We start from the raw sequence: 26,524 nt of genomic DNA, 5'->3' as shown, positions 1-26,524 counted from the left end.
AGAGGGTGTCATGATGGACTGTTGGTTCTCACCTTCCACTTGTGGAGGCAAGAGCTTTCTTGTCACTGCTACTGCAGAGTACTGCATGCTAGCTGCCTCTAGAAGCTCCTGGCGATTGTGTCTCCCATCTCGCAGTGCGACTCCTGGAATTATAGAGGCACACTCTCACATCCCAATTTCTGTGGACTTCAGGGTTCTCACTGCCTTTATCTCCTGAGCCATCTCCTTAAACACCCCCCCCCCCACGCACACACTTTTTTTTCAGACAAGATTACGTGTAGCCAGGATCAGCCTATGCATTCATTCTATGCAGCAGGTGGATGACTGAGCATCTGTTCCTTCTGCCTCTACTTCCCCTAAGGTGGGATTGTAGGCATGCATCACTTTCTTCAGTTTATGAATCAAACCCAGGGCCTCATGCATACTGGGAAAGCCCTCTGCTCGCCAAGTTATACCCACAAGCCTTGTGAGTATCTTTCTACGAACTCCACCCCTGTCCTGCCCACGCTGCTCTTCTGCCAGTGGTAACCCTCCCCCCTCCACCACCACCACCGTGAAATCCAAGAGCAGAGCAAAAGATGATTCGAAGGCTTTTTTTTTTTTTTTCAGTCTCTCAAAGTCGTTCTGAGCCTCCACTTCTCAAAGAATTGTATGTAGTTCTCAAAGTAGTCTCAAGACTTCTGCACACGCTGCCTCGCTGGTCGGCTGCCCAGAAGCACCCTGTCAATGTTGACTCTAGGACAACATGCTTGCTTTTGCTCCTGGCAAAGACTAATGGTTTGCTTATGAACATAAGAGCTACCATTTATCAAATATCTCCCATGTGTAAGACAGTGTTCAGTGCCTGGCGTGGCCCGGTTCCTGCTAACAACCTGTAAAGTTAGTCATAATAGCTTGCCCCACAGGTGATAAAACAGACTCCAAATTGTTAAGTCATTTGTCTTGGGTCACAACCTCCATGGGTTGAGTGAGATCTGTACCCTCGGCTGTGCTCAAAGCCCAGGGTCCTCCGCTTCCTCTAGACTCCCTCCTGTCAGGCTGTGCCATACCCGTGTTAAGGAAATGGTTTTCTCTAAAGAGCATGCGTGTGTGAATTTGTATGCACATGGGTATGGAAAAGATTCCTTTTTTTTTTTTTCCTCCAGTGATGCATGGCAGAAGGTGGGGTGCTGGGTGATCGGTCCAAGGTTGAGAGACACTAATGAAAGCCCAGCATCCATCAGTATGAATAGATGTTGGGTGTGGTAACACACACCTATAATTGGAGTACTCCAGGTTTAGAAGCTACAAGATCGCTGAAAATTCGGGGCCCCGCCTGGTTTAAATAAGAAGTTCCAAGTCAACCAAGACTGTGTAACAAGACCCTATCTCAAACAAAGAAACAAAGTGATACCTACCCATGGCACTTGGTTGTGGGGCAGGTGGGAGTTTTGTTGTTGTTGTTGTTGTTGGGTTGTTTGTTTTTAGACAGACCTCATATATATCTTAGATTGGTCTCAAACTTGTTATGTAGCTGAGGGTGACCTTGAACTACTGATCCTCCTACTTCTACCACCCAAGAGCTGGGATTTCAGGCAGGCCACCACCACAACCTATGTATTTGGAGTTGAGGGTTAGACGTAGGGCTTCGTGCATGTTGGCTTAGTACTCCACCCCCCGGACAAGTGTTTTGTCCAGTTCCGTGCTTTACCCATTTGTTTCCACTCCCACCAGTGCATTTCTTGGGGAATGCCATCGGTGATGCCACAGGATATGGAGATGGGCCAGGCAGACCAGATTTGGGAATCTGTTCTCTGATGATCTGCCTTGCTACACATAGGGAGAGTAAAGAAGACTTGAGCCTTGACAACAGGTTCTTTGAAGATGATGGTCACATGGGAGTATATCCATTCCCTACCCACTTAAAACTTTACCTGAGTTGTATAATGTCTTGTTCCTGCCCATGGTGATGGATGGCGGTACTGGAGTGACTATAAATGTATGCTGGGCCATATTAGAACATGTGACAATGGATATGATTGGCCCTGCCCGGGGTCTGTGGGCTTACAGCTGTAGGCCACCCATATAGCTGGTGACCTCCCTGAGAGTCCATCTTGGTGCTTGAGAGAGTTCATCTCACCACGTCATGTTTTCTGTCCCCTGTGCAGTACCTGCAGATGAAATGGCCCCTCCTCGATGTCCCCTCCAGTGCCACAGTCAAGGACACAAGATCACCATCTCCAGCACACTTGGTGAGTCTGTCTTAGCTTCCTGTCTGGACTCCTTTCCCCCTTCCAGAAGCTTCCTGAGTCTGTCTCCTTGGTGGTGTCTTACTTTTCTCGTGGTCGTGCTAAAATATCTGACTTCATGGAGGAAGGGTTTGTTTTGGTTCCCGGTTTGGTGGGACCGGCTGTCTGGTGGGGAAGTCGTGGTTGCAGGACTGTGAGGTGGCTGGTAAAGCTGCAGCCGCCGTCAGGAAGCAGAAAGCCATGGATGCTGGCGATCAGCTCATTTTCTCCTTTTTGTTCAGTATGGGGATCCTGCCCGTTGGATGGTGCCTCCCACATTCAGGGTGAGTCTCCCCCTCCTCAGTTAAATCTTTCTGGAAACACTCCTATAGACACACCTGGAGGGTGTTCGGAGGGTGTTTCCATGGTGATTGTAAATTCAGTCAACTTGACAATGAAGATTAACCCTCACCCACGTGTGGGTGCAGTTAGGGGTAAACAGAGGTTATGTCTTAGACGCCCTCCTCACCTTTCCGTCCACCTCAGCACAAAAGCACACACCACCTGGAATGCTTGATTGAAGGCACATGGCCCTGACCATTAACCCCGGTTCTTCCTGGACACCTGCTTCAAATCCTTCTCCACTTCCTATGAACAAGAGGTCCTTTCTGTCCAGTTGGTGCTCATTCAGAACACCTCGTCTTCTCCCTGTAGCCGCAGGACTGCAGTTAAGGAGGCTCCTCTTCACCAGCTGTTTCTGGGAAGCATCCGTGTAAATGTGGACGATGGCTGCTCGGCACAGCTGTGGCAACACTGGGCTTTTGGAGGAAAGGGGAGACAGGAGCAGTGGGGTCCCAGCAGGGCTCCTCGCCTCATGACAGAGCACTGAAGCACAAAGCATATATAAAAAAAAAAGGATGCTGGAATCTAACCCTCTCCTTCCACCTTCCAGGAAGTAAAGCGAGGCTCGGTGGATGGCTGCCAGGCTATCTGGTGACTATCTTGTTATCGAGGCTCGGAGTCATAGAGGAGCTTCACCTGTCTCAACCTGTCCACTTTATAGACAGGAGATGAGGGCTTCCTCGCCGCCTTAGGGTTCCATGGCGAGTTTTGAAACTTTGTTAGAGTCAAATGTAAAGATCTATGGAAGTAGAGTATATTATAGAAAGCTAACTCCCGAGCTGCGGCCGCTCACCTTCCTCTCCTGCCTCCCTTACTTTACAGCCAATCCCAGACGTATTACTTTCTCACACAGGACATTTTAAGATATACTGATAATCCTTGCTCATTAAAGGGCGGCTGTGAGGGAGAAGATACACAGAGTATAAATAGAGATGCAATGAACTTGTGTGGTTTCCAGCAATCACGGGACTTAGCTCAGAGGGAGGGAGCCCTAGTCTTCTTTGTCTACAACTTGATGTCATGTGCGGCTCCCGGGTGACTGTCACAACCGTCTGGCAGGAGGTAGACAGGAATAACCATGTGGGGCAGAGCCAGCCACCTCACAGGAGTGGACAGGGTAGGCTGTCCCAAGACATGCAAGGTACTACTGGTAGGGTCTGTATCTTGTCACCACAATATTGAGCAATTGTGTCATGGCGTCGGTTCTAATCCCCGAGGTTCTATTTCGGATGGTAAGCATGAGGCACAGGTGCCCTCTAGTGGCTTGAATCAAACACAGGGAAGGATGGTTAGCCCTGATTCAGCTATCTTCTTTACAGCCTACCATCTTTGCTGACCCCCACCCATTCTGTGGCACCCCAGAACCTCTCACAGCAAACCCCAAGATGTCAGGGCTCGCTGCCCTCTCTCCTGTCCAGAAGCTATCTTCTCACAGGTTCCTTTGAAAGGACACAATTTCCCTGTTAAATCTAACATGTATTTCTGAATGTCCCATCCTCCCTGTGAGCATCACCCTATACACGTTCATCAGTATTCCCAACCCAGCTTCCCATGATTCCACTGTCACATCTGCTTCCCTGCCGGGCTCTAACTGCCGTGTTCACTCATCTCCTCACTTTCTAGGCACCATGTAGGTGACAGCTGAGTGGTGAGCTCGCCTACCTCCTTCCCTCCGGGATACTATTGGCTCTTGGCCTTTTCCCTCATGTAAACCGACTGCTCGTGGCTTTCTCTGGGTAACAGAAAAGTATCTGAGATGCCTAAACTCCCAAGAAGCCTCTTGCAGTTGCAGTGTCTGTCATCTAGACACTGCAGATGAATGGTCTGAATATCAGATCCCAGCCCAGCAGGGGAACAGAGAGGCCTTATTTTGTCTGAGCACAGAAAAGCATGAACTGATGGTACATGTTGCTTTACAAGGTAGTGAATCGGATGATTTTCCGGTAAATTCCATATCATCATACTCTGTATTGAAAAGCATAAACAGACCAGAGAGATGATTCTGCAGATAAAGGTGCTTCCATGCCAATGACTTGAGTATAATCCCTAAGACCTACTTGGTAACACACACACACGGGGGGGGGGGGAGATATAGAAAGCAAAAATTTAACCTCTAATGTTTAAAAATAAATAACACCCAAGGGGAAATCATTAATATGAACCTAGACCCCAGAAACTTATCCAACCTCCCAAGAACAGAGAGGGAGGGAGTTGCCTTGAGAAGATGTGCTGGTCGTGGGTGCTGTGGGCACTGCAGCTTCCGATCCTGGCTCTGCTTCCTTCTCTTCTCGCAGCTTCAGGTGAATTACGTCATCTCTCTGCCTCAGTTTCCTCGTCCATTAAATGGGGATTAGAGGACACTGACATCATAGAGTGTACAGAAATGAGCCAGTGTGCAGTAATGAGTTCAGCATTGTGCCCAACACAAAGTAACTCTTCACTAAGGGTTAGCTTTCCAAACCATCACCACACCGTCACTGCCACCACTACTGCCATGGTCGCCATTGTTAAGAAATTAAGAGAAGGGATGAACAATTAACATCGCATTTAATTAGCAGAACTAAGAGGTAATGAGGGCCCGAATTAGGTGCCAAAACAAATGGACAGATTGCGAAGGTAATAGAGATAATGAGCCCATAGAATTTAACATCTTAATCCCCCAAGGATATGATTTAATTGGGCTGGGGCGGGGCCGGTATCTTAGTTTTTTAAGCTCCCCACAGCGACTTTAAGGGGCAGCCAGAGTTGAGAATCATTCCCGTAATTGCAAATCAAAGACAGGAGGCGGGGAGAGTGGTGTTCCCTACATCCCTAACCACTGAACCTCACTCCTTGTCCAAGCCGGAGGGTGTGAGCTGGACCTGAAGTGTCCTAGGACAAGATCACAGAAGTTGGAGCATTGTTTTTTTTTTTTCTTTCTTTTTTTTTCTTTTTCAATTAGAGAAATAAAAACACTCTAGATTATGAAAACTTAGCTTAGATCAGAAGTAAAATATTTGAAGAAGTTTGCCCAGGGAATAGGGCCAATGAAGAAACAGGCTACATACTTGCAGAGATTTGGCGAGTCATGTGGAGTCTGTCAAGGAAGTATTAAGTGAGTTGCAACCCGGCGTGATGGAGGCAGGGCTGGGTGTTATTATTATTTCCATTTATACCTCTTAAAGCAAGCTGGGGGTGAAAAACAGAAAAAACTTGCCTGTGTTACTATGTGGTTTTCCTGGTTTGGTTTGTTATAAAGAATTTATTTTATGTGCACGAGTGTGCTTGCCTGCCTGTCTGCGCACTGTGTGCATGCCTGTTGCCTAAGGAAACCAGAAGAGGGCATCAGAGCCCCTAGAACAGTGGTTCTCAACCCATGGGTAAAAACCCTTGGGGTCAAACGACCTTTATATAAGGGTCACCTAGGACCATCAGAAAACACAGATATTTGCATTACAATTCATAATGGCAGCAAAATTATAGCTGTGAAGTAGCAATGAAAATAATGTTCTGGTGGGGGGTCACCACAGCATGAAGAACTGTATTAAAGGGCCACAGCGTTAGGAAGGTTGAGGACCACTGCCCTAGAACTTGAGTTATAGATGGTTGTGACTCACCATCGGGATACTTGGAACGGCACCCGAGTTTCCTGCCAAAGCAGCCTGTGCTCTTAAACATCTCTCCAGTCCCCTGTGGAACTATCTGTGATATTTGATCACCGTAATCTCACTTCGTGGGGACGATTATGCTGACCCCCCACACTGACCATACCCTGTGGGTCCTCCCTGTCTTTCACCATTTTCTCCCTGGAGTGTGGAGGAAGGGCAGGGGATGTATTTTCATTGTTCACAAGTATTTACCCTTTGTCTTCCATATGCACAAGCAGAATTTGTTAAGTGAGCAGGGAGTGGTCTGTGAGAAAGGTGGACAGCCCATGTATACATCTCCTTACCCCAGGCTCATTTCCCTCTTCTCATTCAGAAATGGTGAATGTAATGTATGAGTCAGGTTTGTGGGCATACGCCTGTAATCCCAGTACTCGGGAGGCTGAGGCTGAGACTTAGAAGTTCAAGCCAACCTGGGCTGTATAACAAGTCTTCAAAAACACAAATAAGCAATTTTTAAAAAAAAAAAAAATATTATGTTCACTATGTCTCTTGAGAAAGTGCCAGAGGGCATAAGGGAAGAGAGCTGGCATATATGTGTTGCTACAGCATGTCACTGGTCTGTCTGTCTGTCTGTCTTGTCTGTCTGTCTGCCCGTTTGTCTGTCTTTACAGGCACTCGCCACCATTGTTGGTTTAGGGGGTCAGAAGATTGCATGTTCAGTTAGTAAAGGTGCCAGCCACCAAGCCTGACAACTCGTGTTCAATCTCCAAAATCCACATGGCAGAGGGACAGAACAGACTCCTGCAAGTTGGCCTCTGACTTCCACACACGTGCAGACACGCAGAAATAAGTAAATAAATAAAACTGTAATAACATTTTTAAAAGAGCAAGACTTTCCTGGAGCATGGGGGGGGGGGGGGAGACTCAGGAGTAAAAAAAAAAAAAAAAGCCTGCAGCCCATGGCCACTTACACTAATATTTTAACAGTGAATACCCTATTTTGTTATTATTCATTGACTCGTCCTCAGAAGCCTATTGGAGAGCTTCTTGCCGAAGGGTGGGTGGCTGAATCAGAGCCTCGATGCTCTCCTTCTAAGGATGTCTCACTGCTGAGAAGGCTGATGCTGCTTACCATGTGAACGCCCTCAGAATCGCTCTCTGGAATTTCCCTCTTAGTATTATGCATTGCAGGGCATATGGTGGTTCACATCTGTAATCCTAGCACTTAGAGAGTAGGGGGAGGATGGCCAAGAAGAGTTTAAGGTTATTCTTATCTACATGGTGAGTCCAAGGACAGCCTGGGCCCTGTCTGTCTGTCTGTCTATCTGCAATCTATCTATCTATCTATCTATGAAATTTGTACCTAGCTATGTGAAGTCCTACTTATAAATAAAAAGTGAATAAATAAAATTTGTGTTACTTCACTATCTCATCAGGACACCTATGTAGACCCAGAAGTCTCTGCAATTCATAATACTGACTATACTTTTTAATTGATATTTTTATTTGAATATAGCTTTAAACTTTCCTACCTGAAACTCCCACAGACTTTTTATCCAGATCTACAAATCTAACAAGCCCCTGTGGTTTTTCCCTCTCTCTCCCTCCGTATATTTTTCTCTTTTCCATTTTTGATTAGTAACTTAGAAACGTAACTTGAACACTGTAGGTTTCTTAAGAACAGAAATGTTTGCTTAAATAACCAAAATAGAGATATCAAAAAAAAAAAAATCAAGACAGGAACAGCAGGGCCTGGGGAGGTAGTTGACTCAGTAGGTAAAAGTATATCGTGTTAGCATGAGGACCTGAGTTCAAATCCCCGGCCCCTACATTAAAAAGGCAGAAGGCTGTGCCCATGTACATGTCCCTGTAACCTCAGGTTACAGCCAGCAGTCTAGCTCAGGCTTCAGTGAGAATAAGTGAGAATAAGGTGATGTCTCAGGGCACCCCTCGTCCTCCTCTGGCCTCAATGCATGCATGGTCATGTGCGTATAATACACAAACAAAAGAAAAGAAAGATTAACATTTCACAGAGTTTTCTAGCACACAGTAATAACGGCTGTGCCGGCCATGTCTTCCGTCTGCACTCCTCTGGGTTTTGTTGGTGTGACTTCAGCTTCCAGTCAGGCCAGGGCCTCAGCCCAACTCTCCTCTCCCTGACTCACATATAACCAGCCATTTCCTTCTTAGGCTTTTCTGTTGTTCTTGTTTTGTTGAATAAATGGCCTCACATAGCTCAGGCTGGCCTCAGACTTGGTATGTTCTCGAGGATTGCCATGAACTTCTGACCCCTCTTCCTCGAATGCTGGGATTACAAGCCTGGGCCACCAGGCTCAGCTTCTTTAGTGGGAGGGATGGAGCCCAGAACTTCATGTGAGTTAGCCCAGCTTCTCATACTGTCTCCTCCTCCTCTCTGGAGCAGGCCCACTGTGTCAATATGGCCCGTGTTAGAGATGTTGGCTTTGGGATTAGCTGCTGCCAGGTGTTTGCATTGTATGTAAGTGCTGCTGTTTTCCCTTGGTCGTTAGTGAGTGCGTTATGGGGAGAGGATTTAAAAGTGTGCATATACCTTCTCATCAAGGATTTACCCACTGGGTTTAGAAGCCAGTCAAGATGTGAGGTGAGGGCCTGCATCATTTCTTCTACTGAGTGGTTTCTCAACCTTACCTTACTAGTGCTGCGGCCACTAGCCATAAAATTATTTTCATTGCTGCTTCATAACTGTGATGTTGCTATTGTTCTGAGTCGTAATGCAAATGTCTCTGGTTTCCGAGGGTCCTAGGCTACTGCAGTGAAAGGAGATTTTTACTCCCAGAGGGGTTTCAACCCACAGATTGATAACCCCCATTCTAGTTTCTTCTGTGATCGTACTTTAGTTTCTCTGAAATTCTTTCACCTTCCACTCTCCAGCCTCATATAGATAGAATCAACAATGTAATAAACCAAATTGGTGCCACAGATAACACGATTACATAAACTGGTGATGGCGGCCTTTACCTCAGCAGGTAAAGGTACTTGTCGCCAGGTCCGGTGACCTAATTTTGCCCTCAGAACCCATATGATGGAAGGACTTTAATAAGGACTGAATAATCTACTTAAGCAAATTGTCTTCTGACCTCCACATCCATACCAAGGCATGTGCACGTGCTTCACACACACACACACACACACACACACACACACACACAGGTTTTATGATTTTGTTGTTGTTGATTTGTTTTGAGACAGGATCTCACTCAGTAGCCCAGAGATCTATCATGCCAGCTAAAACGGACTTTGATCAAAAATGTTGAGATCAAAAATGTTTGATCAAAAATGGTGATCAAAAAACAACACTCAGTTCTGTTAAACTGAGTGAAATAAGATATATTCTCACAACAGTTTGGATTGCAAGGGGTTTTAAATGTTCTCCTTTGCTAGGCCTGGTCACAGTGGCCTGTCACCAAGAGAGGAGTGCCAAGAGTTTGAAACCAGTCTGGACACACAGGACAGAATAGTAGTACCAACTGCAAAAAGATAAAGTATCCCTCAGTTCCCTCTGTTGTCCCTACTAAGAACGGGGAGGCGGGACCTCTGATTAGGAAGGACTTAGCCAAAGAATTATAGTTAAAGTCCAACTTGCAAAGTCTTCAAGATAGACCATTGCACAAAAGGATGACCCAAAGGCACATTCCAAGTCCCAGAGCAATTTCTCTCCCGCTGACCTGCAGGCTCTTGCCTTATCTTTACATCTTCCCTGGTCTGCAGCATGCTCCTTGCTGCGTCTTGGTCTGCAGCATGCTCCTTGCTGCGTCTTGGTCTGCAGCATGCTCCTTGCTGCGTCTTGGTCTGCAGCATGCTCCTTGCTGCGTCTTGGTCTGCAGCATGCTCCTTGCTGCGTCTTAGGGGTTGCAATGGTCCATTTTGGATTCTGGCATTGTGCTGTGATTTAGAGACATAGTCTCCTTCTATAACCCAGATCGGCCTCAACTTCATTTCTTTTTAATTTTTTTAAAATTACTTTGTGTGTGTGTGTGTAGCACATGTGTAGTACTCAAAGGACAACTCATGGAAGTCAGTTCTCTCCTTCCATCACGTGTGTCCTAGGATTCAAAATCCTTTGCCTGTTGAGTTAGCCCACTGCCCTAACTCGGCTTCTTAATCCTTAGGCAGCTGGGGTCACAGGTGTGAGCCATCATGCTGAGCTCATTTGGAGTGTCTGTGCCCGAGGCAACAGAGCTGGAGCCCAGGCCTCTCCCCGTGTTTTGCTCCTGTGGGAGACTTCACTTCTTCCTTCTCTTGCCCATTCATGGCCTCTGTTAGTTCCCCAGACGTGCGACTATACTGCCCACCTCGCTGCTGCTGTGTTCCTAGGCCAGAACCCCGCCCCTCACTTCACGCCTAACTTGCTCTGCCTTCAGTTATTATGAAGTTCTCTTCTTTCTTTTTGGTTTGTTGTTGTTGTTGTTTGATTTTGTTTTGTTTTGTAAGACAGGCTTTCCCTCTGTACTCCCAGTGGTGCTGGGACTCACTCCGTAGACCAGGCTGGTCTCAGAGATCCACCTGGGATTAAAGGTATGTGCCATCAGCCCTGGCCTGGTTTGCTTTGTTATATACATTTAACTATTGCCGGCCAAGGAGCAGCGCATGCCTTGTGATGCCTCGTGGTATGTTTGTGGAGATCAGAGGACAACTTCTAGCAGTCATTTTGTTCTTCCACCTTGTGAATTCCTGTGATTAAACTCATGTTGTCATGCTTGGTGACATGAACCTTTCCCAGCTGCGCCATCTCACAGTCCCTCTTGTCCAAATTTTAATTAACTTCTTCTTTGCCTTGGCTCTTGTTGCGTATAAATCCTTTTCCCTTATTGTCTGCACCAGCTGGCTCCTTCCAGAACTTTTTTTTTTTTTTTCCCGCTAAAGTTAAGATAGACTTGGACGTGATTAGAAAAAAGGGGCCAGAAATTGGTGAGGAATCCAGAAACTGGCATCCGGGGAAAGTAAGAGACCGCAGAGCACAGTAGCTTCTGACACTGGATGTCAAGTTCTCAGAAGTAAAGACGACACTCAAGAAAAGAGCCAGGGCTGGAGAGAGGGGCTGGCAGTCAAAAGCTCGATGCTCTTGCACAGGAGCCAGGTCTGGCTCACAGCACCTCCACATGCTTACAGCCATCCTACTTCCAGGCCAGGGAATCTGATGCTCAATGCCCTCCTCCCTGACCTCTGAGGGCATCAGACTTTAAAGTAGGCTCACACATAGTACACAGTCAGACACACAGGCAAACCCTGATACACATAAAATAAATAAATCTAAAACAATTCATTTATAAAAGAAAAATAAAGGCAGGCATTAATCCCAGGACTAGAGAGGTAAGAGGCAGATAGATACTGGCGAGGAGAGAGGAGGAAAGGAGAGGAGGGGAGAAGAGGAGAAAAGAGGAGAGGAGAGGAGAAGAGAGGAGAAGAGAGGAGAAGAGAGGAGAGGAGAAGAGAGGAGAGGAGAAAAGAGGAGAGGAGAGGAGAGGAGAGGAGAGAGGGAGATAGAGAGGGAAAAGGGGGGAGAGAGTGACAGTGAGAGGCAAATATGCATAATTAAAAAGAGCTATCTCAGGAATGTACTTAAGGAAGAGTTTTGTGGTTATCTGTGATGGGGCTGCTCTCTGTCTTAAAGCTTTAAATAGTAAATTACCAAAATAAAACACAAACAGGTAGTGGTCAGTAGGGCCTACTCACTGTCATGAATACATTTACTTTTTTTTTTTTTTTTTTTTTTAGGTTTTTCGACACAGGGTTTCTCTGTGTAGCCCTGGTTGACCTGGATTGACCTGGTTGACCTCTATAGACCAGGCTGGCCTTGAACTCAGAAATCTGTCTGCCTCTGCCTCCCAAGTGCTGGGATTAAAGGCGTGCGCCACCACTGTCCGGCACATTTACTCTTAAAACCCATGCATAGGGCAGAGTAAACTGGCTCTGTGGTTAAAGATGCTTACCTGTAAGCCCAATGATCTGAGATTCTAGCCCTGAAAGCCACATGATAGAAGGAGAGAACCCATTCTCACGGATTGTCCCCTGATCTCCACAAGCACACCCTGGCATGTGTGTGCATGCATCTACGAATGCATCAACACACACACAAATAAATGTTTAAACGTTTTAAAATTAGGAAAGAATAGCCCATCCTGGTACCGCACACCTTTAATCTCCTCCCATGAGAGGCAGAGGCAAGAGGATCTATGACTTTGAAGCCAGCCTGGTCTACAAAGTGAGTTCCCACACAGCCAGGTCTACACAGAGTAACCCTGTCTTGAAAACCCAAGTAAACAAACAAACTAATAAGAAATGAATCTTTGCCATGTGGAATAGGAGATCTGCTGCAAGAAAATCGGAGCTTGGAATCGTCTTATGATTGACACATTGCTTATGTGTTGGCCCTTCGTCTCGTAGACATCTCACCTTAGCTAAGCCCAGCTTAGTGCCCATTCAGATCTTAGGGACACACTTAGGAAATACACAAGTAGCTTGGGGAATATTCCTCCAACAAACCTGAGGTCAAAGGGCAAGAGACATGGTAAAGCTGGTAATTTTCTTTTTCCTGGGTTGGATGACAGAAGAAATGGAGTGACCTCTGGCTTAGCTGATCTGGGACAGATGGAAGAGTCAGAGGGTGGCAGAGTGCCGCCATGGAGCCTCGGTCCTCCGAGATCTCCTCCCAGCCCCACAGTTTACCAGCTCTGGCACCAATACCTGGAGGAACGACCTCTGCTGGAGCTTCTGCCTGACTGCTACCTAAGAAACTGATGTCACTGCAAACATTTCTGATTTCCATTCTCCCCTGGAGCCCTGCCATTCTCTATCAGCTAACAGATCATGGATGACTGACAGAAACTTGTGTTCTGAATAGTGTTAGTTGTCTACTGAAATGTTGGGTGACTTCCTGAGCAGCCACTGTCAAGTCCATGACTCCATCACGAGTGACGGCAAAGGGGAAGGTTCTACTCTCCTGAGCCATAAATCCCATGCAGCTGACCTCTGATCAGGTGAAGAAAAAAAGCAGGGGGCTGGAGAGATGGCTCCAGGCTTAAGAGCACTGGCTGCTCCTTCTGAGTTCAATTCTCAGCAGCCACACGGTGGCTCACAACCATCCAGAATGAAATCTGATTCACTCTTCTGGTGAGCACGAGAACAGACTAACCCTATATATGAAATAAATAAATCTATAAAAGAAAGAGAATAACAGCAGAGACAGGGACTCCCTCATGGGGAGCCCTTGGGGGTTACCTTTACATTGGGCTTAAAATACACCCCAGGGACCCCTTTGCTTTCCTAAGAGCTGCGGGTTTGAAGAGCTTCAAACTCGGAAAAGACTGAAGCAGGCTGTGGTGGGCATAGACCAGCCTACAGTACACAGCTAAAGCCAGCCTCAGAAAGGTGACAAAGAGGGCCTAAGGAGATGGTTCGGCAGATAAAGTGAGGGGATCAGAACTCATGTAAAACCCAGGCAGGTGTGGCAGCCCCGTGTATACAGGCTTAGCAGATTATAAAAACAGGAATCTCTAGGGCAAGGAGTTGAGCCAAAATCAGCAAGCTCTGGGTTCAGCAAAAGACCCCAGTAAGTCTAGAGATGAGCGTGACCTTGGGCCGCCCTCTGTGTACACATACACACAAAACTTTAAAATGGATGGGGAAGAGGAGTTGACAAGGTTCCTGGGCCGAGAAGGTGCTTGACCTGTGTAGCTTGCTGGAAGGCTTTGTCTGTTTCAGACAGTGCATTCCTTCCTGAGGCAAGCCCCTGTGGCTTCTAAGTCTAATACTGAGGTTGTCCACTGAGGCTGTGCATTCCTGACCCGTGGCCTCAGCTTATGCTGTGGTCATCAAGCTGCTGGGGACAGCTGGAGAGAGAAGTGGGTGACAACAAAGTGGGAGGTAGCCTCCTAAAAGAACAGGCCAGCCTCTAGGACAACTCTCCCTCAGCAACATTCACTTCCTGGCCAGCCCCTTGCAGTTCATTTTCTGGACAATGATGCCCCCTAGTGGTACATAATAACTCACAGGTCTTTTAGATTTATACCTAGATTTGCAAATTGAACACGCTTTATGTGTTCCTTGACTCAACAGTAGGCAGGCAACTGAGACTTTTTACTTTATTTGGGAACCGGGAGGTAGGCTCCCGCAGTCCAGGCTGGCTTTTACTATGTAACAAAGAATGACCTTTGGCCTCTGATCTTTCTACTTCCTGAGTGCAAGCGCCTGGATTACAGGTTTATGCCACTACACCCAGTTTACACGGAGCTGGGAATCAAACATGGGGCCTCAAGCATGCTAGACAACTGAGCTACACACCCCAGCCTAAGACTTCGCACTATAAAATGACGAAACGATACAAATAAAATATAAATTAAAAACTGAGGCGTGCAGACTGGAGCGGATGATCGTGGGTTTGAAACTAGCCTGGTTTATGTAATGAGATGATGTCAAATATAAACAAATGAATAGGAAGCTGATGGCAGGGGCTGGCTTAGATGTGTGATTATGGTAGCAGTCAGTCTTAGAATCATAGTTTATGCATTTTATCAGTTGAGATGATTTTGTGCCATTCTCTCTTTTTTTCATTATATTTCTTTGTGTGTGTGTGTGTGTGTGTGTGTGTGCGCGCGCGCGCATACTTGACCCGTGCTGTTCTTGTGGAGGTCAGAGGATCTACCATGTGGGATCTAGGAATAGAACTCAGGTTATCAGGCATTCATCTTGACCCCACTGAACGTTCTCTGTAACTCAATGGCCCTATAAGGTTTACAGTGCCAAAGGTCACCCTTTGACAGGCTGTCCTCACAGACCCACATACATCGTTTGGACATACTCACTGGGTTTCTAGAAATCTGATGTCAGAGTTAGTTATTGCTGGTGCTCTCTGTTGTGTTGTACATTCACGGATGCAGGCGCGGTGGCACACGCCTTTAATCCCAGCATTTGGGAGACAGAAAGGCTAATCTGTGAGTTTGAGAACCAACAGAGGGAGTTCCAGGACAACCAGGGCTACACAAAGAAATCCTGTCTAAAAAAACAAAACATTTTTTAAAAGTGAAGACAGTATTCAAGTCTTAACATTCCTTATGCTGCTACTTCTCACAAGGACAGAGGAATAGGAAGTTACTCAGTTTGAGGCCCTTTTGCACCATCAAGGCCAGCAGCACACCTCATAATCAGGATGGGCTTTCCTCCTCTCGTCTCTGCTCTGCCCACTTCACCTGCTGTAAGACTTGTGAGCTCAGGAAGCCTCAGGGGCTGCAGGAAGTAACTGAGAGGTCAAAGTCCTCCTTGTCTGTAAAGTCCGAACTTGGGCACATAAACCTGAAAGCTCCTGTCTCCAGGAAAGCAGCCCTCCCGCTTCCACAGAGACCACCTAGCCCATCAGAACTGCACGGCCCGCGAGCACCCCACTATACCCACAAAGGGGGACAGTATGGGAGTTAGAAAGGGGGTTAGAGGCCCTCTCTCGTCCTCTCCTCGTTTCCTTCTCTCTAGGCCAGTTGTGAGGGCTGGAGACGGTGTTCCACAGAAAGGAGCCAGCACGCATCCCACCAGTGAGTGGCAGCTGGTTGTACGCACCATCTTCCTGGCTTCTGTGCCTAGTCCATTTCCTCTCTCTCTTGCAGTCCAACAAAGTTCCTGTTGTTCAGCACCCTCATCACATGCACCCGCTGACACCTCTCATCACCTACAGCAACGACCACTTCTCCCCTGCATCCCCTCCCACGCATCTGTCCCCAGAGATCGACCCAAAGACAGGTGAGTGGCCCCTGCTACAGGCTGTGCTCCCAAAGGGTGGGAGATTTTCCTATAGGGTAGGGGTACAGAACTTGGATGAATAAGGTCTGGGTTCAGATCTTACCACAATTCTTAAAAGGTTGATTGCCTTGCCAGTTTGCTCTCTAGTTTTGTTTCTGTTGTTTTTGTTTGGTTTGCTATTGTTTACTTGTTTGATTCCTTGGTTGGTTGGTTGGTTGGTTGGTGGGTTGGTGGGTTGGTGGGTTGATGTTTAACCCATGCCTCCTGTGTCTCCACACCAAAAGGCCATAGTAAGGATCAAAAGTAATGAAACAAGTTAAGTACAGAGCCTGGAACCCCACTGTAAATTCGGAGTGTTGTCTAGTTACCAGAGGATGGGCCTCTATAACCAGAATGTGTGCCCACTACACCACATATTTCAAATAGAGCCTTCTGGACAGACTTTAAAATGACTTTAAAAGAGTGGGGACAGAACTGGCTTTAGTTGTGGTTGGTGATAATTAACTGCCCACCACACCTGTCCGTACCTGGAAGCCAAGGTCTTCGTAACATTCCTACGGAGTCACTGTAACACTAAGAATTTTCAGAGCCCTTGTTTAGAGAAATAATGATGATTTTGGGATGGGGGGGGGGATGAATATAGAGGGAAAACCCAGAGTTTAGAGGCAGGGTGGTTTATTGACAGAGTAAGTTTATTGTACTGGGAATGAAGCTGTTTTTCTAGAAAGTTAAATAAATGAGGAGTTAGGATAATTTTTGCTCTCTGTTGGGTATTTCCTGGACTTTGTATGAATCCCTGTCAACAAAAGAAAGTTACATCCACAGAGATGGCTTCTGGGTAGCTAGAGAGACAGTATCTGGGTGCCCTTGGGTGCCCTTGAGGTGACCGCCCAGACCTGCTAGAAGGTGAAAGGGGTAGAGATGAGGAGAGACAAGGGCTTCCCAGGGTGTGGTTCCCCTGGGCATGCAGGGCAAGCAGCTCCTGTTGGGTGTTACTAAGGTTATGAAGGTTGGGTTCGGGAAGTGTTTGACATATCTCTCTTTGGAAGCAGGAATCCCCCGGCCCCCTCACCCATCTGAGCTGTCACCGTATTACCCACTGTCTCCAGGAGCTGTCGGGCAAATCCCCCATCCCCTCGGCTGGCTCGTCCCACAGTAAGGAAACCCAAAGCCTGTCTTATCCTCAGTCCTTCCTCCGCTGTGCTCTGCCTTTCTGGACTCCAGGATTTAAACATCCTCACTCCCACCTTCAGCTTTCCCCCAACTCCTCTGTCTTCCTGAGGATTTCTTATCATTTCTCTCCAGCCCCTCAGCCTTGGTTGACCAGATCACCCTCCTCTTTCCTCATCCTCACAGGCAAGGACAGCCCATGTACTCACTCCCTCCTGGTGGTTTCCGACATCCTTACCCTGCCCTCGCCATGAATGCTTCAATGTCCAGGTGAGTCGTAGGGCTGGGGCTGCCAACATGATGTCATAGTCCAGGGATATTAGTGACTGCCACTTCTGGCCATAAACCAGTCTGTCACCTATAGGTTAGTGAGCAAGGGGTTCCTTGATCCTTACTTCTCTTTGATGAGGGGTTACCTCTTACCCCATACTCCTCATACCACAACCCCATGGACCCACCACACACACTCACACATAGCTAAAACCTCAGAACCATGCCTGTTACCCTCCTTCCACATCTCTACACACCAGACTCTGTGGAACAGAGTCATTTTGAACATGACACACTGAAGCCAGAGACTAGGTGGAAATGTGTATCTTCCGTGGTAATGCCAGGAAAGGAAACAGTGTACAGGGATTTCTCACAGGGGTGGCTCTACCTGACAGTGGAGCCACCAATGACAGACGACCTGTAGTCCTGATGTAGCCCATGCATGCCTTCTGACTTCATGCCTTCTTTATTCCGCCTGCATCCCGCACCAGGCCTGGGTACCTTGTGTGTGTTAGGGGAAGGGATAGTGTCATTTGGTCTCCCCCAAAACTGACCCCCTAATTCTGCAGGTGACAACCATCTCGGTGGCTCACAGCCCTCTCGCTCCCTCTTCTCATTTGTTTCTACTTGTTATGCAGCCTGGTCTCCAGTCGGTTCTCCCCACACATGGTGGCTCCTGCCCATCCTGGTCTGCCCAACTCAGGAATCCCCCACCCTGCCATCGTCTCCCCGATTGTGAAGCAGGAGCCAGCGCCCCCCAGCCTGAGCCCTGCCGTGAGTGCGTAAGTAAGATCCATCTGGGTGGAGGGGTGTCGGCAGCTGGCCGCTCGGCACAGCATGTGCCGTATGGTTTTCTCTCCTGCTGTCGGCTTGCAGGACAAGCCCTGGCTTCTCCCATGGAGGCTGCTCTCTTGGATTTTCTACGGTCCTTTCTTTAAGACCTAGTGCATCCTCATAGTCAGGTTCTTGTGGCTGCGAGGAGCTAAGAAAGCTTTTGGCTTCCCTCCCTACCCCGTCATCCCAATAAAATGTGAGGCCAGGATGGGAGAAAGTAATTCTCTCAAGGACTCATGACAGCTGGTGCCAGAGTAGAGACCCTGGCATTCTCTGCTGGAAAGATAGCACAAGAGCCCACACCACTAGCACCAGGGCTGAGGGGAGCTTTTTCCTCAGCTCAGAGGGCCGTGCTCTGCCTTCCTTCTCTTCTCTCTCCTCTTTTCTTCTCTTCCCCTTCCTCCCTCTATTCCCTCCTGTCCTCCCCACCTCTCTCTGCCCAGATCCTGACAGCAGTCACACATGGCCCCCCAGTCAAGCCTCTCCTCCCAGAGGCGTTGGTCAGCTGCCTCGGTGAAGGCAGGCAGGAGGGAAGCTGAATGGTGGTGATATCTAACCTATAGCCACGTGCCTCCCCAGGAAATCCCCGGTTACCGTGAAAAAGGAAGAGGAGAAGAAGCCTCACGTGAAAAAGCCTCTGAATGCCTTCATGTTGTATATGAAGGAGATGAGGGCCAAGGTGGTGGCCGAGTGTACCCTGAAGGAAAGTGCAGCCATTAACCAAATCCTGGGAAGAAAGGTAATGCCTGCTCCTGTCACCGCTTCCTGGCAGCAGGCTTCAGTGTCCCCTCCGACCCTGATTGCTCTGTGTCTTCACCCTCTCTTCCTTAGTGGCACAACCTGTCAAGAGAAGAACAGGCCAAATACTATGAGCTCGCCCGGAAAGAACGGCAGCTTCATGCACAGCTCTACCCAACCTGGTCAGCCCGGGACAACTATGTAAGTGTTCACGCTGTGCATGTGGGAACACAGACCTTGGGAGCTGTTGAGGCCCACACTCTGCCTCAACACTTTGCCTCAACGCTTTGGGGGCTAAGTGCTCTGGTCAAGAGAGAGAATGGGGCTCTTGGGGCAAGTGACTCGAAGAATGGAGACAAGACAGAGTGTGATTCAGTCTCTTCTATTTTCTCATGTCTCCCTCAAGTCTCTCTTATTGAAGGGAATTCTGAGGTATTTATATACACAAGCAGGAGAACACAGGTGAAAACACTTTACCACGTGCACCATACAGCTGAGGTCACTAAACAGCAAAACAAGCTATGTGGGATAAACAATATATTTATCAGAGTGTGCTTCAGCTGTTATAGGCTTTTGACAACCAAGTCTTTCATCAGGGTATATGGTTCCAGATGGCTGCAAAGTTGATCTAGCCGCTTTCTACTAAAGTCAGCTCCCAACAGGGAGCGGCATCTTCAGGATGCAGAGGAGAGAGAGCAAGCTACTTGGGCTTGATTCTAGAGGAGGAGGCTTGTTTTCTATAAATAAGAAAGCCAAGTTTGAATTTTTGGGGACTGTGTCTAGAAACTCTGTGAGACTTATTGGATTTTTGTATATATTCTTTTATTCTCTCTTTTCTTTTTCTTTCTTTTTTTTTTAATTTGGTGAGAGGGTTTGTAGTAGCTGCATCAAATTTTCGGAGGGTGCTGGGACTGCTCAGAAAAGATCAACAACCAGGCCAGGGTGATGGCTCAGTAGGCTTGGCAAGATGTCAAGTGTTAATCCTCAACACCTACATGTAGAACTGGGGCATGGTGGTGTGTACCTAGACTCTCAGCCCTGGACAGAACAATCCCTTGGGGTTCACTAGCCAGCCAGCCAGCCTAGCCTGTTTGGTAAGTTCCAGGCCCATGAAGAGACCATGTCTCCAAAAAAGGTGGACAGTGCCTGAGGAATGACATCCAGGGTTGTCCCCTGGTCCCCACGTGCATTGCATGTATTCGCATGCTTGTGTGTGTTGCTTGTGTGTGTGTACACACACACACACACACACACAATGTGCACATTCATGCACACACACATTGTGAGTAGGAGGGACAGACCTTTTAAAAATAACTTCTAGGGAGTAAAGGATGCAAGAGACAGACTAGCTTGAAGGCCATCAGGATCAAGAAGTTTGGTTGCCCTACCAGAGGGACTTTATGAAGAATCAGGGCAGAGTTGCTTTTGCTTCTCTCCCAGGCCAGTTCTCTAGCACCTCGGACCCAGGAGCAATCAGGAGAGGGACTACCATCTGTGTTCTGAGGTAGTCTGGGGTTCTCTTGACAAGCCAGTATTATTCTGTCCCTATTCATCAGTCCCATGGCCATGTTTTTCAGGGTAAGAAGAAGAAGAGGAAGAGAGAAAAGCAGCTGTCACAGACACAGTCTCAGCAGCAAATCCAAGAGGCAGAGGGTGAGTCCTGGGAGCCCCTCGCTTCCTTTCCCACTGTCCCAGACACTCTTGCTTATGTTACCTGAGTCTCTGAAGACTTGGTGTTCTTGAGCAACCACAGCAGGATGGCAGCACTTTCTTTCAGAGAAGGCTAAGTAAGAGGCCGAGAACACTTGGGTTTATCCCCAGCACCCTCATATAAAGCTTTGAAGAGTTTGGAGGATTTCTCAGTTCCCCTCTTTAAGACAGCAAGTATTTTAAAGGGGATGGGGGAACAATCTTCAAAGCTCAGGCATGTCTCAGTGCAGCTGAATTGCCCCTTTAGGGTTATGTCCTAAAATCGATACATAAGGTAAAACAGGGCCTAGCTGGAATTATCTCTGAAGTTCCCTTCCAAACGTGGCATACTAGAGATAGACATATCACCAGGATTAGTTACTTTCTTGTTGCCTTGACAAAGTACCTGACAAAAGGTGACCTAAGGAAGCATTTGTTTTATCTCGAAGCTTAGAGCACGTCGTCCATTATGGTGGGAAGGCATGGCAGCTGACCACAGTGTGTTCTTGGCCAGCAGACAGAGAGATGAATGTTTCCTTACCCGAGTTTCCCCTGTCCATTTAGTCTAGGGACTCGGTCTATATTCAGGCTGGATCCTCCCTGCTCTGTTAAAACTTTATGAAACCATTTTATGGTCATGCTCAGAGGTGTGTTTCCATGGTGACTGACCATCACACCACTTATCAGTGAGTTTGGTAGAATAAGGTTTTCCTTGGTTGGACACCAGAAGAATATTGTCCGTAAACAGTAAAGATTCAGCTCAGCTATTAAGGGGTTTAGGAAGAGACGATGAGGTGGTGGGCTCTGAACTTTGCTCTCTGATCGGATTCTGAGTGGGTCTTGGTCACTGTGGGCATTTGGTCTTTGAATTGTGCCTTCTCTGGGCACTGGGTGTTCTTAAGTGTGGTTTTCTAATCTCTGGATCTTTGAAAAGCCTGGAGATACAGCTCGGTTGGTGGGATGCTTGCCTAAGCATGCAGAAAGCCCTGAGCCTGATACCCAGCACCACATAAAACGGCGGTACTGTGTGAGGCCTGACTGGGACACACAAGAGCCGGTCTCAAACATAAAATAAATCAAGCACTGGCAATAACATAGTGGGTAAAGTCTGTGCAAGCATAAGGACTTTCATTCAGATGCCCAGCACCCATGTAAAAGCCACACGGCAACCTGTTCGTCATTAATCTACTAAAAACAACAGGCTTTATATCCAGTGAGAGAATCTGTCTCAAAACATAAGGGGGAGAGTCTGGAAAATTGGCTCGGCAGTTAAAAGTACTTGCACACACCCATTTGTAACTCCAGTTACAGGGGATCTAATGCCCTCTTCTTACCACCACACGTACCAGGCATGCATCTTGTACACGGACATACATATATGTAGGCAAAATACCCATACACATAAAACATTTTTTTAAGTAAGGGGTAAAGCAATAGAAGGCACCCAGACTTAACCTCTGCCCTACACACACAGACACAACACCACCACCATTTAATTTTTTTCCAAATATTTTTTTTATAACATTTCCAATGTGCAGTCACACCTGAATATCCTTTGGGTTGGTTTCAAGGCCCCACCATACTACACTTCTCAAATAGCTGAACTCCAGGTGCTTAAGCCCCTCGAGTGAGTGGCCTTATATCTGCATAAAGCTTATGCATATCGTCCATCTCTCCTATACCAACTCTAGATGCCGTATAATCCCCCTCACAATGAATGTTGTAGAAATAGCCATTAGGTTCTGTTTGCTTGGCGAAAAACAGCAAAGAAAATAAATGCATGTGTTTAATACCAACTAGGTGTTTTCCCTGGATATTTCTCATGGGCTCTGGATTGCATCCACAGACCGAGCCACAAATCCGCGAGGCTATGTTCCTGTGTCTGAGCTGCTGCTGTTCCTTTGCCCCGCCCACTGCTAACAGCCAATCCTATTTCCTTGTGTTTGTACCCTTAGGTGCTCTGGCCTCTAAGAGCAAGAAGCCATGCATTCAGTACCTGCCCCCTGAGAAGTCTTGTGATAGCCCTGCATCTTCCCATGGCAGCACGCTGGACTCCCCTGCGACTCCCTCCGCAGCCTTGGCATCACCAGCGGCCCCTGCGGCTACCCACTCCGAGCAAGCCCAGCCCCTGTCACTCACCACCAAACCGGAGACCCGGGCCCAGCTGGCTCTCCACTCAGCTGCCTTCCTGTCAGCTAAGGCGGCTGCCAGCAACTCCAGCCAGATGGCCAGCCAGCCCCCACTCCTGTCCAGGCCCTTACCCTTGAGCTCTATGCCCGCCGCTCTGCTGACCTCTCCCCCTTCTTTCCCAGCCACGCTCCATGCCCACCAGGCCCTCCCCGTGCTACAGGCCCAGCCTCTTTCCCTGGTCACCAAGTCTGCCCACTAAGCTGCCCCGGTTCTCTGCAGGCTGTCTCGGGACCCCAAGTGGTAATGATTCAGAAGAGAGGAAGGGGGAAGCACACAAAGGAAACATTATTGGTCAATATTTGACCACTCTGGACTGTTCTGTAAAGTGACTGGTAACAGCCGTGCTTTACCAGTGTAGATGTAACCAGTAGCTGATCTTCAGGCGTGTTTTTTTGTTTTTGTTTTTTTGTTTTTTTTTTTAAAGGAGAAAACAAAAAACAAAACCTGCCCCTCCCCCCAAAAAATCTTCACAAGAAAGCACTGAAAAGCAGTGTGTTGCTCTCTCCCCTTGCGCTGTGGTGGGTATACCTGGGCAGGAGGTACCGCTCTACCTCTTCTCTTCCTGACTCTCTGCCCTCCTTTTCGTCGTCGCTGGCAGCCCCCACCTGCCCTAGCTTCCCCACTGTGTCTGCAACATGACCTGGCCTGGAGTTCTAGCCGGCACCCTTTTCTCCAGGTCAGTCCTGTTCCCTCGCCTAAGTTTTTGTCATGTGTTCAACTCCATGCCCCTTTGTCCTCTGCCCAGTGTAAGGCCGTGACCATGTGTGATCATGGCTTCCCGCCAGCATCCCCCTCTCCCTCTGCAGGCCTCAACGGCCTGGCCTCCAGTTTGGGGTGGGGAAAGAGGTCCTTCTGAAATGGTCCCCCCCAACCCCTGCATTTAAAGGGACTCAAGGTGCCTACCACTGCCTTCAAGACGTCTGTGTTCCTCTCCTCTGCCTAGTCAAGTTTTCTTTCCTGCCTTGCAGTCTCAGAGTGGCAGGCAGGCCCCAGTCCCCACTGTCTGGCTCCTGTCACCTCTGTCTGTGCTAGTACAATCTGCAGAAGCTCCAAGACCCTCTGCCCCTTCCCCCACTACCACCTCACAAGCTTTTTCTGTGTGTATTTCATTTTGTTTTTATGGTTTTTGGAACAATTTAAACTCCCAGTTTATTTTCACAAGAGAAAATAAAATTACAGTTGCAAGACCGTTTCTGGATGTTTCTTTAGACCTGTTGAATCAAGCCACCACCTTCCTGCCAAGCCCTGGGTTAAATTTTGGCAGGCTACTTATAGAGTCATATAAAGCTTACCAACTGAACGTGGAGAAAGCCAAGCCCCTTCTAATCCCACCCCCACCACGGGTGTTTTATTTTCCTTTATGTGTATGAGCAGCTTGCTCGTATGTATGTATGTATATATGTATTGATGTATATATGTATTGATGTATGTATGTATTGATGTATGTATGTATGTATTGATGTATGTATGTATGTATGTATGTATTGATGTATATATGTATTGATGTATGTATGTATTGATGTATGTATGTATGTATGTATTGATGTATGTATGTATTGATGTATGTATGTATGTATGTATTGATGTATGTATGTATGTATGTATGTATGTGTACCATGTGTGTGCCTGGCACCAAGGTCGGGCTTTGAATTACCCTGGAACCACAGTTATAGAAGATTACAAACTACTCTGTGAGTGTTGGGAACTGAACTTAGGTCCTTTGCAAAAACAAATGCTCTTACCCACGGAGTCATCTCTCTAACCTCGAACTTCCAATCTTAAAGATACATATCCCAACTGATGTTGATCACTGAAGCTCCAAAGTGTGAATCTTTTCTAATATAATAACTTTGCGATTGATTTAAAGAGATTTCTTTTGTTGTTGTTGTTTTGGTTTTTTTTGTTTGTTTGTTTTTGTTTTTCGAGACAGGGTTTCTCTGTGTAGTCCTGGCTGTCCCGGAACTCACTCTGTAGACCAGGCTGGCCTCGAACTCAGAAATCCGCCTGCCTCTGCCTCCCAAGTGCTGCGCCACCACCACCCGGCTTAAAGAGATTTCTAATGTGGAAGTATTCTGTTTCTGATTCTGACACCCTTTTACTAGGATTGCAAAGGAGCATGGTTTCTGGCCTCGTGGCTGGTGTTATTCATAATGGCTTTCTTGAGATATAATTTAGTAATTTAGACTTACATTCTGCCCATACCAAATACTGAGCAGGTCTGGGGGCATATCTCAACGGCCTGTCTGTAAGAGGCCTCGAGTTTCATCCCAACACTACCAATTTAAAATGATACGTTATTATTGCTGTTGTGTATACAGTAGGGAAACAAACTATTATGGTGGTCAGAGGACTTGTTGGAACCAGTTCTACCTTCCAGGGACGCGAAGCTCACTCCTCGAGCTTGTATGACAATTGCCTTTACCCACTGAGCATTCCTGGTGTTTGTTTGTTTGTTTGTTTGTGGTTTTGTTTTTGTTTTTGTTTTTTGTTTGTTTTTTTTTTGGATTTTTGAGACAGAGTTTCTCTGCGCAGCCCTGGCTGTCCTGGTATTTGGCTCTTTAGACTGGTTTGGCCTAAAACTCACAGAGATCTGCCTTTCTCTGCTTCCCAAGTGCACCACCACCAGGCCATATTTTTCTTAACAGTAGAAAAATGCATTTGCCATCAGTTTGACATTTGAAGGCTGGAGACATAGCCCCGCTGCTAGCACACTTGGCTAGCATGCACAGCACCCAAGTGTCAGTCCCTAGCACTACACAAAACCAGGCGTGGGGTGCAGATGTCCCAGCTCTTAGAAGGTAGCGGCAACAGGACCACAAGTTTATTGTCCTTTTTGGCTATATATTGAGTTATGCCAGCTTAGGTTACATGAGATCCTGCTTTTTAAAACCAAACAAAAAACGTTTTAGCATTGTTAAATAGTATTCAGTGTGTGTACCGCACTGCAATCAGGACCACTTTCTACAGCTGGGCTGCAAAGATGCTTCAGTAGTAAGAGCACTTCTGTACAATCATGGGGACCAGAGTTTGGATCCCAGTACCCACATTAAGAAGACAACTGACAGGCTGGAGAGATGGCTCAGCAGTTAAGAGCACTGACTGCTCTTCCAGAGGTCCTGAGTTCAACTCCCAGCAACCACATGGTGGCTCACAACCATCTGTAATGGGATCTGATGCCCTCTTCTAGTGTGTCTGAAGATAGCAACAGTGTACTCACACACACACACACACACACACACACACACACACACACACGTATGTATGTATGTATGTATGTATGTATATGAATGAATGACAACTGACCTTCACACATCACCCCAGCTCCAAGAGAAGCAGACAGGATCACTGTTCCTTGCTGGTTTTTCAGCCTAGCTTAGAAAAACTCAAGCCTCAAGTTTAGGGAGAGACATTGTGAAGGATGCCTGGCACATACTGACATACACACACACACACAGGTGCAGTACAGTCATACACAAATAAAGTACATGCTGACAGGAGCCTGATAGAGCTGTCTCCTTAGAGGTCTGCCAGATTCTGACATATACAGAGGAGGATGCTTGCAGCTAACCATTGGACTGATCATGGGGTTCCTAATGGAGGAGTTAGAGAGAAGACTGAAGGAAGTGAAAGGGTTTGTGGCCCCATGGGAAGAGCAACAATACCAACAAACCA

General features: G+C 47.3%; 1 protein-coding gene across 2 annotated transcripts in view; it reads left to right on the top strand.

Moving 5' to 3' along the window:
* The window catches only part of Tcf7l1 (transcription factor 7 like 1), a 156,237-nt gene extending 132,196 nt beyond the window's left edge, over positions 1 to 24,041 (top strand). Inside the window, exons 4-13 of one of the 2 annotated variants that reach the window (XM_034511966.2) lie at positions 2,148 to 2,231; positions 2,510 to 2,551; positions 15,829 to 15,961; positions 17,014 to 17,116; positions 17,318 to 17,401; positions 18,040 to 18,183; positions 18,815 to 18,974; positions 19,067 to 19,174; positions 20,551 to 20,626; positions 22,618 to 24,041. In XM_034511966.2, coding sequence (XP_034367857.1) covers positions 2,148 to 2,231; positions 2,510 to 2,551; positions 15,829 to 15,961; positions 17,014 to 17,116; positions 17,318 to 17,401; positions 18,040 to 18,183; positions 18,815 to 18,974; positions 19,067 to 19,174; positions 20,551 to 20,626; positions 22,618 to 23,051 — 1,368 coding nt within the window. In that variant the 3' untranslated portion in view covers positions 23,052 to 24,041. The remainder of the gene's footprint in view (positions 1 to 2,147; positions 2,232 to 2,509; positions 2,552 to 15,828; positions 15,962 to 17,013; positions 17,117 to 17,317; positions 17,402 to 18,039; positions 18,184 to 18,814; positions 18,975 to 19,066; positions 19,175 to 20,550; positions 20,627 to 22,617) is intronic. The other variant, XM_034511967.2, reaches the window with a different exon arrangement.
* Positions 24,042 to 26,524: the final 2,483 nt, after the last annotated feature.

This window comes from Arvicanthis niloticus, chromosome 9 (genome assembly GCF_011762505.2).
Source record: "Arvicanthis niloticus isolate mArvNil1 chromosome 9, mArvNil1.pat.X, whole genome shotgun sequence".
Classification (NCBI taxonomy): domain Eukaryota; kingdom Metazoa; phylum Chordata; class Mammalia; order Rodentia; family Muridae; genus Arvicanthis; species Arvicanthis niloticus.
The sequence above is the reverse complement of the archived record's forward strand: the minus strand, read 5'-3'. Positions and strand labels throughout refer to the sequence as shown.